General features: G+C 38.4%; 3 protein-coding genes and 1 long non-coding RNA gene across 9 annotated transcripts; 2 read left to right on the forward strand and 2 right to left on the reverse strand.

Annotated features, from left to right (window-relative positions):
• Positions 1–145: 145 nt before the first annotated feature.
• LOC108627380 (centriolar coiled-coil protein of 110 kDa) lies at positions 146–3970 on the forward strand. 5 transcript variants are annotated; one of them, XM_018028584.2, is made up of 7 exons: positions 146–442; positions 731–1011; positions 1074–2783; positions 2858–3043; positions 3164–3336; positions 3560–3672; positions 3736–3970. In XM_018028584.2, exons 2-7 carry the CDS (start codon positions 949–951, stop codon positions 3789–3791), a joined length of 2301 nt encoding a protein of 766 aa, XP_017884073.1. In that variant the 5' UTR covers positions 146–442; positions 731–948; the 3' UTR covers positions 3792–3970. The 5 variants fall into 5 exon arrangements, with proteins under 5 accessions (XP_017884073.1, XP_026671348.1, XP_017884074.1 ...); XM_026815547.1 differs by having other exon boundaries at positions 924–1011; XM_018028585.2 differs by having other exon boundaries at positions 146–394.
• On the reverse strand, positions 3962–5034 carry LOC108627381 (uncharacterized). The gene is made up of 3 exons (XM_018028587.2): positions 4868–5034; positions 4623–4748; positions 3962–4549 (listed from the first exon to the last, which is right to left on the reverse strand). Exons 1-3 carry the CDS (start codon positions 4877–4879, stop codon positions 4367–4369), a joined length of 321 nt encoding a protein of 106 aa, XP_017884076.1. The 5' UTR covers positions 4880–5034; the 3' UTR covers positions 3962–4366.
• Positions 5035–5220: 186 nt separating this feature from the next.
• On the reverse strand, positions 5221–10181 carry LOC108627382 (tetratricopeptide repeat protein 37). The gene is made up of 13 exons (XM_018028589.2): positions 9761–10181; positions 9332–9702; positions 8856–9271; positions 8310–8780; positions 8094–8248; positions 7856–7991; positions 7431–7798; positions 7056–7372; positions 6697–6993; positions 6372–6629; positions 5920–6303; positions 5577–5841; positions 5221–5502 (listed from the first exon to the last, which is right to left on the reverse strand). The coding sequence occupies exons 1-13, from the start codon at positions 10087–10089 to the stop codon at positions 5364–5366; spliced, it is 3906 nt and encodes a 1301-aa protein (XP_017884078.1). The 5' UTR covers positions 10090–10181; the 3' UTR covers positions 5221–5363.
• A 70-nt stretch (positions 10182–10251) lies between these two features.
• LOC108627378 (uncharacterized) lies at positions 10252–11138 on the forward strand. 2 transcript variants are annotated; one of them, XR_003389496.1, is made up of 4 exons: positions 10252–10355; positions 10428–10681; positions 10761–10813; positions 10893–11138. It is a non-coding gene; the product is annotated as an uncharacterized LOC108627378 (long non-coding RNA). The 2 variants fall into 2 exon arrangements; XR_001916720.2 differs by having other exon boundaries at positions 10261–10363.
• Positions 11139–11169: the final 31 nt, after the last annotated feature.

An 11169-nucleotide genomic window follows, 5' to 3' on the forward strand; every position in this document is an offset into this window, starting at 1 on the left:
ATAGCTCGTACTGAACTAAATCCTGCATATTTTACATACGAAATAAGAATCTTCAATTTTTTTCTATTGGATGGTAAATTAACAATACAATACAAGTATTTGTAAGGCACAAAACTATAATAGAAAACAAGGATTATAATATAAAGTATCTAAAAAAAAAAATAAAAAAAAAGAAATATAAAGTGATCCCGCGGAACGGACTGCCGTAGCGAAAGGGTTAAGTACACCACAGCATTACACCGCGTGCACATTCGTATTCGCAGAGAGAAACTCTGGTATTCGTATCCACCTATCTATGTGTTCGAGTACTACCAAGGAAAACAGTAGCTATTTGCTATTTACTTTGATGTCTCGTAACGAAAAGTTTGGTAAACGATTAACGAAGATTTTGTACGTAAGTACTCAACGGGAGTCAATTAAACACATGCCAGACGCACAATAGGTATTTAAGCTGATCTAATTCTGCACGAATAACGTAAACTTTTACCACTCCGTTTTTCAATGATATGTTTTAAACAAATTGATTCATACATGTGAACAAAGTAATATTTCTCAGTAGACTACGGATTTTGTGCGTTTATAAAAAAAATTGAAACACAGGAAAGTAGAGAATAATAAAAGAAAATTTTAAAACGCATCTTTGAAACTGATATGCATAAAAATCCGCAGGCTATATATATACTTACGAGTTTGCAATTCCTGAAATGCTTTACTTAATATTTTTTTTCAGATTACTGTGTAACTGTCGTTTAATTATTTTGTTTACACGAACGGTATGCCCGGTAATAATATTATTCCTGATTGGTGTACAAAGAGACGGTTTATTTTTTATCCACCTTAAACAAGGACCGCTGCCAGGAAAAATAAGTTTTTCAATTAATACCTCTGTTCATTAAACGTGTTTTTACTGTATCATTTTCTAGCCAGTCTATTTAACAAGTTAGAAATATGGAAGATCGATCATACGTTTCGTGCATCAAAATAAACGGAGTTCCTATTTTACCACCCATGGTATGAGAATGTTAATTGTAATATTCTTATATTCCATGATAAACAGCTATTATATGTTTCAGATCACCGAGGATGTGAAACGAGAAATTTCCAGGTATAAGGAAAATGCAATAAATATAGAAAAGAAATTAACTGCTTTGCGTACTGCTGATAGCAATACTAATATCGGAAAAACTAGGAATAATATAAAAGATTTAAAATGTAGAAAAAGAGTTGATAGTTCAAAAGAGAATTTGGTTCCTTTCAATTACGAAAATGCTAGTCTGAACGATGTTCGAATAGAAACATTCAAGAATTCTAATGGAAATCTAGATGATTCGAGTACGAAGCAAAAATTCGAAGATCGGATAAATTTAGCCTCGAGATCGGAGTCAATAGATTCTAGCGTTAATACAGATCATTCGAACGACACATCTTCCGCGAAATCTACTGAGATTTGGAAACCACAAGTGCCTAGAACGTTAGACATCGTTCCACTGACGTTGAACGATTCTAATTGCAAAGGAAGCAAGGAATACCAGGAGGATTTTGAAGATACTCCGAAACTGACGCGTCAAGGTTCCTACGTTTTGGAGACTCCGAGTCCTATATTATTAGCGCACATGCAAATGCAAGTCGCTGGCTCATCTTCTCCTCCTCCTTGCTCGGAATATATTCCAACGTCTCAAGCAAAGACGACGAATCGACGGAAGGAATGGAACGTCGCGCAAGCTAAGATCGATTGGGAATACGAAGGCAAAAACAAAATGTCTGATTCCATAGAGTCTCTCAAATCTCCAACGACGAATCATGGGAGTTCTCACATGCACATTGGTCGTGTGATGTCTAAATCACTTTCTTTACAGACAAAATCTGAACCGCTCGTAATGTATTCTACTAAGTCGGCCGACTGCATTCGAACCATGTTGGTTCAAGAGACTGCGAATAAAAGTTGCACGCACATTAGTCGAAATAAAAAGCATACAGATAATAACGACGACAAGAAACAAAAACGTCACATATGGAATAAATGCAATAGTTCTTCCCCTGTTAATTCAGTATGTAAACTCGGAGGTTCCTTAGACGACTTAGGCGAGAATAATAAGGGCGTAAGAGAGAAGCCATCGGGAAACGTAGAATTACGAGATTCTGTGTCAAAGTTGAAGTCTTCCATTGCGTCTGACAAGCTGCTGGTAGTTTACAGAAAGGTGCAAGAGATGCATAAGAAGCAAATGGCCGAGCTGATGTATCGGCAGCAGAGAGAGCAAACGTTACTTCAAAAGGAATTCGAGAAACAGCAATTACTTTTATTGAACGAGATCAGAAAATCCTTCCCAGAAGTATCCGTTTCGTTTACGTCCGAAAATGTTCCGTCTCCTAATCTCGATCGAGTCACCGACGCTGAGAAACTTTCGGACAACAGTGATAACAGTGTAGAAAAATCGAATAATAATCTCGAACAGAACAACGAAGCAAACTATTCGCAAGATAATACGAAAACCATTCCGTGCCCGTTAGATTATATTTATCCCGAAATAAATTGTAATAGCGCTCCATGTTCAATTAAATATTCGCACAATGCTCGCTCAGAAATGGAACTGCCATTAAACGTTAATTATTCTCCGCCAAGGACAGGAAAAGAAGATGCTGAACAAAGTAGTACAAAGACCTCCGAGGTAAAATTGTCGGAGGAAAGCGGCCAGTGTAAGCGTTCGAATGTCAGCCGAGAATTATTTCCTCTGGAAACTATCCGTGTACCGATCCTAGATAGAACGATATACAGCATGAAACACGTACGAAATTAAAATACTCGCAATTTACACATTTATTTTGATCAACAGAAATGACATCTCTCATTTTGTTACAGATCAAAGCGGCAAATACAATAAACGCATACGCGAGAGGCTACTTAGTACGTAGATTGATGCGAACTGAGCGGGTGATCGGTTTGAAGAATACGTACAAAGAGGCTCTACATTGTATGCTTAAACTTCACGTCGACGCGCCTCTTAATAGATCAGAATTTAATTTATTACACCGTCTTCAATTGCAGGTAACGGTCTCAAGGATTATAGAAATACACTTAAGCTATTCCCGTAAACGAGAGCATATTTACCTTAGAACATTCCTGTCGTTTATTGACTCTGATTAAAAATTTTGTCATTTCTACAAGTGCGATGCGGCTTCTATGAATTTGGCGGAGTTGTTTGCCCAGAGTCCCCAGAAAAGAATGCGAATAATAGCGCAAGACCGTGAAATAAAACAGTCCCGTGCAGAACGTCCGACGTCCGCAAGATCATATTCGTTCGCGACCCAACGGACTTTGGCCAGGAAAAAATTGAAAGAGTACGACTCTGCATAGCGAGCTTTTTCTTGTTTGTGCTTTCAATGTCTGTAGAATATTGTGTTATTAAACAGCAAAAAAATAAATTTTTAGTAAATTGCTGTAACGCATCAAGTGATTTTAATGTGTATCAACGTTTTGTTACGCTTTAAGGCTGCTTTTTCGTAGTATGATTTTGTAATCGCATGCGTTGACTTATCGGTTTTGTTTCTTTTTTTACGTTAGGATGGAAGAATGTCACCCAACTTCGTTTGTTCGTCCGTGTTTGTCTAGTAGGTCTAGGTGTCAAACTTGGACCTCGGATATCAAGGAGAGACTTATCTCTTCGCACGTTTTAAGTACGTAAGTTACTCCTGTTACACAATTTATCCGATAGGTCCTTATGGAATTGTAAATTGTAGATCATAGTATTAAAAGGAGCACCAGCGCTGGGACTGTGCGAAAGCCATGGCGTTAAGATTACGATAGTGCCTTTTTTATTCTTTTAACACATGTACATACTACATTACGTTCTGTTATATAAATCCACTTTGTGCCTGACTTTTTTAATAAATTTCTTTTGTATAAAATATATGGTCGGCTGTAAGCCGATTTTCAACAGGGTTTCCGCAATAAATAACAACTTCGTACTCGTTCCATTTTATATATTATTCGTAGGCCCATTTATATAACGATTATATAGTGAAAATATTTTTGAATACATTATCTTTGTATAAATAAGTTAATCAATGAATACAAAACAGAATTATATACGTTGTAGCACTTCGAATAGTTAAAATTACCCTGTGACATCGATAAAGAGATAACAAATTTACTTTAGGCTACCTATAATAAGTTTTATGAACACTTCGTTTCTCCTTACACCGAACGTAATTATCGTTTAATCCTCGATAATAAATTGTATCTGATTGTACCCTATATGGTCATGCAAACGATATGTGCATGCAATCGCGAAAATGCAAGTAATTAATCAGTTTATATGCATATGGAATTCTATAAGTTGTACGAACGTCGCGTTTACGATCATTTCGTTCATTTATTAACTTCGAGGGTCAGCGACGTTTCCGGTTGGGTCCAAATGTAACCGGTGCGTGTCATGCTACAGTGCGCATTGTAATATCTACCGGGAGCACGGCAGTAAGACCACCTCGGGCAACGGCATCGGAATTTGCTGTGGAACTCCTCTTTACAAACCTCGTTCCACCAACAGGTCCGCTAGTGTTTGCATACTAACGTTAATAATGGATTCACATATATTCCCCTCCTCGATACGTTTCTACTTATTTACCTCTGCCAAGTAACCCCTCACGCTTTGATCACTGTAATTCCTCTTTTTAATAAGATGCTTTGCACTCGTCGTGTAAACCTCTGTGCATAAAATTAACAGAAGTAACAGGTGCAACAGCGATCCTTTCTGAAAGGGTGTTTGATCTCGTTAATAAACAAACTGGATATACAGAAGAATCAATGAAAAGATATGAAATATACTGACGATAAATTATTTTTCCGAGAGATTCTTGCTTGTATACTCACATTGTCAAACATGTTTGATGATCCCTCTTCGTACGTATTCCTACGCGAACACTGTAAAATATCACATAAAGAGGAGCGTTCCAAAAAATGAACTACATATTTAGTTTGTATTGTATTAGTACTTGAAATAATAGGGTTGCTGCTGACGCAGCGCGAGCGTGCGCCGTTCTTCCACCCCCAATCGATCGTTGAAAAAAATTTCAATTTCAACCGGATCGTGTTCTGTCCTAATTTCAGCAAAAATTTTGGATAAAAAATTAATGGAAAAATTTCTACGAGGGCGGCAATTAATTATAGGAAGCGATAATTTCATTTAATATTCATATAAAATTTTCATGATTATTTTACTGAATTTATTGTTTCCGTAGTAATCGATTATTTTACATAATTTGTATAATTTTTGTATTTATTCATATAAAATTACTAATCTAGGATTGGAAAGAAATAACTTTCCAACATACTGTCTTTAGTCTATTCGGATTTCACGTTTTATTATTTAATGTAGGAGTTCCAATTTCGTCTTGCTGCTGTGTAACCATCTAGCCATTTCATTCGTGGGCTGGTGATTCCGTTGCGTGATAGTAATAAGCTTCAGAAGCCACTTACTGTTAAAATGACTGCTTTCGTTTCGGGACCTGTGATTCGTTTCAAATATATTCAACTGAACCCGAAAAAATGTTATTAAAACAGAGAATGTTTGTTCACAGACCTTGATAGGAACGCAGCTATGAATGTAATCCAACTTTCGATATCACCAGGATAAGTGAATAGAAGTTTCTGCACGGATCTGACGCACGTCGTGTAGGAATAATTTTGCATAAAGTTACTGAGCGACAATGCACACGCCACATGGGCAACATTTTCACTAGCTACGCTTCTGCTAAGGAACAACGTCTTCCGTGCACATTTATTAAACATTTCCATGTCCGTCTCTAGTAAAATTCTAAGTAATCGTATCCAATATTTTACGTCACCTGTAAACAGAAGTTAACATGTTCTTCGTATAACAATTTTATTAGAGCGTGATCGGTCGCAATTATTATATTACTTACCAGGATACATGAAAATTGCTTTTGAGAGTACAGCAATCGCAGTTTTAATGTTATTTCCAATCAGATAAAAGTATGCAGATAAATTGACAACGTGATGACCGTGTTCAGGATGATTCTCGTACGACTTTAATTCTTTCAGTATCAATGTAGCTAGATTTACGTCCCCGTGCAATATTCCTAACGATGCAGCTGACAGTAAACCTATTATAACCGGAGGTTGTATTTGTATGCATTGGAAAAGCAAAGTTTTCGCATCGTTCACTCTCTCAAACGTATGCGCTATCGCAGCCATCGCGCACAGTGTGTAAGCCCTCTCGGTTTCAGTATTCGCGAACGAATGCAGCGCGGTTTCATACGTACTGTACGATTCTTCATATTTTTCAGCTGAGATCAAACCAGGAACAACAAATTCAACGTCGCTTCAATGATTTCGATCGTATAAGAATGTTTACCTTTGAACAGCGCTAATGCCAAGTGGCACTGAGAATTGTATGTGGCATTCGTAACTGCTTGACATAATTTTATAGCTTCGTTATATTTCTTTAGTCGTATCAGTACACGCGCCAAGTTTACGCATACCAAGTCGTTCGCCTCCTTATTACTGTTACACACAGCGGCCGCGAATTGCTCCGCAGCTGATCTGTGGAGTCTCTGCCTTTCTAACAGCAATCCATACGCGTTTCGAGCGCAACGATCATCCGGATGGTGTTCTATCATTAATAATACGTGATCGGTACAACGAGATGTAAAAATATCTATGCAACTCTGTAGACTCACCTATGTACCATGTCATAGCATCGGCAGCGACCATTACAGCGTGCATATTTTCAATTATATAGACGTCCAAAGCTTCCATGTTGCCACGAACGTGCAAAATCGTATTCAACACCCAATGAGCATACCCTATGGCCGCCTGGTCATGATATCCTAATTGCATCGCGTGTCTGAACAAATCCATCGCCTCTTTTCGAGATATCATCTCGGCTATGAACGCTTGCCCTACCCAACTGTTCACGTACGCCGGATACGCGCGTTGAGCTTGAGAGTACGCCTCGTTCGCTTTCTTCCATTTTCCTATCATACACAACAGTCAGATTTTGATTTCGTTCAACGAAGATTTGCTCGTTTTTATATACCTATATTCAGATACAAAGTTCCCAAGTTGGACCAGACCACGGCGTTGTTCAATTCTCTATCGATCGCCATGATGTAAGCGTGTTGCGCTAACGCATAGTTTTTTATACAAGGTGACATACAGATGACACCCAGAAGGTTCCAGTGCGACCATGCCGAGGGATTTAATTTGACCGCGTGCTTCACAGCGGCCAGACATTTACCAGCCAGATTCTTCTCGTTCGCCGGCCGATGTCGTAGCTGTATCAGATAACACAGAGCCAAATCGTGCCAGAGTAAAGCCGATTGCGGGGAGAGAGACAGCGCGCAACAATAAAACCTACGATCGACAGGATCGAATCAGAATTAAATCAATAAATTCAACGAAATGTCCTCACCTCGTGGCCAGTGAAAACATGTCTTGTCTTTTGAGCAACGCGATACTTTCGGTGTCTTTGTATTTTATCAGAGTAGACGACACATTCAGGTGACTGTATTTCTCTGGCAGCGTCGCGCCTCTGTAACACACGTCGCCGAGTAATTTCCAAATACAGGATATATCTTTACGTTCTTTAATAGCCGCCGTTAAACTGTTTATCGCTTGCTGTAAATAGTCGTTGGCTCGTCCCAAGAGTTTCCTGTTAGTGTACACTTTCGCCAACGCCAAACACGTTTCAGCTAATCCTTTCAAGGCGGGGATGTATCCAGGCTCGGTTGACAATATGCTTTCAAAGTCCTTTTTCGCTTCATCGTATTGGCCGACGATCTACAAAAAGAATCGGCGAATGATTGAAGAATTATGCTAACAGTAATTGACACTGACCAGTTTTATGTTTGCCAGTTGTATCATCGGATACAATGAATTCGGGCATAATTCTAATACTCGTTGATAAGATTTCAATGCCGATATATGCGCGCCACGAACCAAATATGCGTCCGCCAAAGACTCCCAACAGTGACTGGAAATGATTAATCATTTGTGAAATAGAACGAGGAAGATACCTTCGCCCTCCTTCGCCGAGCTTTAATTTCTTTTGCACAAATATTATGTGGAACATTACTTGTCATTGGGATCAGCTCTGATGACGTGTTGGAACGCCTTGATCGCTTGTACCGCGTTATCTTGGTCGAGATACTGCAAGCCCAGTTGCAACCATGCCCATTTGGGACCTCTGTCCTGCGCGGTTAATGTTTGTAACAATTTTATGTTGGCGTCCTAGAGATGATCTCGATTAAAGACTGGGAGACGAAAGGGGCCGGGGACGTTTCGCGCTTACTTGGTTCTTAAGAACTCTGTACGCTGTGCTCAAACCAATACCGGCCTCTTCCGAGTTTGGATTGATTTGTAGCGCGGTTTGGTAACATCTTCTGGAACGTTCCATATCATTACCATATTTGCTATAATAATGTCCTAAATAAACTAGACATTTCCAATTATAACGATCAGCTTTGATCCCGTTTAAGAAAGCCATTAAACTATAATTATATTCTGTCATTTCCCAATAAATTGTACCAAGTAGTAACCATGCCTCGGAGGACTCCAAAGCTGAATCGAGGACGTTGATCGCTTCGTCGAATTGTTTATTTTGTTTTAAATACAACGCTCGCAGGATATTCGCCTGGACAATAGTCTCACGCTGCGATTCCAAAGCATTTAACGCATCAGATATAGCGTATGATTGATTTAATAATATTTTGATACGCGCCCGGATCAGTTCCAATTCTGCCGATGGCTGCGTCTCCAAGTGCTAAGTATAAGACATAAATATATATATATACCCAGTTGTACCATGTTTCATGACATACATGTATGCACATCTTACTTGTTCACACATGTGCAAAGCAGACTCCCATTTTGAACGATCGCTGCTTCTACTCATCGCCTCGATCAACAGGAATTCCATCTTGTACCACAGTTTGTCCTTTGTTTTATTCTCCCTAATCTCTAATGCTCGCTTGGAGCTGATTTCCACATCTTCCCAACAATACAGTTTCCCACTTATTTCGCTCAATGCCATCCAACCGTACAACGATTTTGGTTTTAACGTGAGCGTATCTTTCAGTGTCTCTCGCGCTCTTACCAGATCGCCCGAGTTCTTCAAGTGCAACGCTTTCGCGACTGCGGCAATGTCACATTCTTTATTCAGTTTCAAAAGGGAATCGTAAAATCGAGCTATATCGATGTCTGTGAGAGTCTGATCCAATATGCTTTGTTTACAGTAAGCATAACATATATGTTCTGTAAATAAAGCCGACGTAAGTAATGCCGAGTATTTATATAGATAATACGGATTCTTACCCAATGACACTGTGTCTTGTGGAAATTGTCCATGAATATTTACAGCTTCTCTAATTAAAACATCCAAGTCATCTTTATCACACAATATCTTTAAATATTTTCTATAAAAATTTTGGAGACTGGTTGGATTAAAACCGAGATTATTCGCAGAGTGAACAAAGGTCTCCAATAAATCTTGATATTTGTCTGTACGAGTAAAATTGTCTATTAGTATGAATACAAGAGTTCTATTGACTATTTTGACTCTATCATCGTCCAACTTCTCTCGTAAATCGATCAATTGTTCAATGCATTCGAGTAAAACTGCAACGTCCTTAAGTTGCAAACAAAGCTCGGAGATTCTGTTCAAAATGTATGTAAATTTCGTCTCGCTGCAAACAAATTATTAAATGATTATGCGCGACGTACAAGATACAAAATATGTATTACCTTCCCAGATGTAAAAGTTTACAATAAGCTAATATCAATTTATTGTAAAAATCATGATCGCTCTCCAGATTCTTCTCATAATAAAAAGTCAAGCCTTGCCAGGCTAACGGATTATTTTCTTGAATTTGTATAGCCCTTTGAAGAATTACTGGCACTTGCGATTTGTATTCCTCGACCTCTTTCATCGCAGCAGCTAACAGTACCATCGCGCTATAATTGTTCTGATCTTTCTTCAATATCTTTTTACATTTCTTCATTACGTCCACATATCTGCTCTCTTTAAAAGCTTCGCGAGCTTCCTTAAGAACCGTCTTTGTTTCATCTGACATTTTTATACAGGTACATCTAACGATGTTTACCGTTCACATGGACTTAAAAGACGATGCCTAAAGTGGGATTATGGGCGAGGGGAAAGGCTCCTACAGGCATGAGGGGAAAACAGCTCTGTTTGAGCCCACAAGTGGTGCCCTCAGTGCGGTCCCGCCGTCCCGCCTGATATTGAACATGCTTATTCGTCTGATTCGCCTGAAACATGGATGGATGGATGTTGAATATGTGAATTGTCAGTGCCGTCATGATATTTCATGAGACAATCGTAATGAAGTAATGATTTTTCAAAACAATAATTATGAAGTGCATAACATGACGTGTTAAATTATATTTTTAGGAACATATATATAAATGGAAAAGCACATAGAGAAGAAGAAATCGAAAGATGATCGCTAGGTTACTTACCAAAGGGCTTACTTTGAAAGGATTATATATATGCTGAATAATTTCGAAAACAAATGCATAATGAAGATGTGAACGTAGCTTATGCTCTAAGGCTTTACATGTACAATTGTAGGACCAATTTTAATTCTTACAGTAGCATATGGAGAGGATTCAGTGTCGGGAAGGAGCAATAATGAATCAACACCTGTAAGTACGTCGATAACAGAGAATTTATTCTTTCAGTACTCTCTCATTATAATCGTAAAACCGTTTTTAATTGTTACAGGAGCATATGCACAGGATTCAGTGTCGGGAAGAAGCAATAATGAATGAACATCTGTAAGTACGTCGATAACAGAGACTTTATTCTTTCAGTACTCTCTCATTGTAATTGTAAAACCGTTTTTAATTTTTACAGGAGCATATGGAGAGGATCTAGTGTCGGAAAGGAGGAAGAATGAATCAATACGCGCGCGGTACCTAAGTTGGTTGGAATTAATGTATTACCGAAATCAGAGAAGTTGATATTACAAAGGGAAGGAGACGTAGAATACATGGAGCAATTTGAAACAGTGACAGAAGAACCTGCAACTGATTTGTGATTAATTAAATTGTGTTTCGGTGTTCATAAGAGAACTGGTTAAAATTCTTATTTTACAAAATACTGTTCCTATTTTTATTACCTTATGCCTAGC

The sequence above is a fragment of the Ceratina calcarata genome, unplaced genomic scaffold, assembly GCF_001652005.2.
Source record: "Ceratina calcarata isolate Rehan_Ccalc_2016 unplaced genomic scaffold, ASM165200v1 scaffold463.2, whole genome shotgun sequence".
NCBI classification, from domain to species: domain Eukaryota; kingdom Metazoa; phylum Arthropoda; class Insecta; order Hymenoptera; family Apidae; genus Ceratina; species Ceratina calcarata.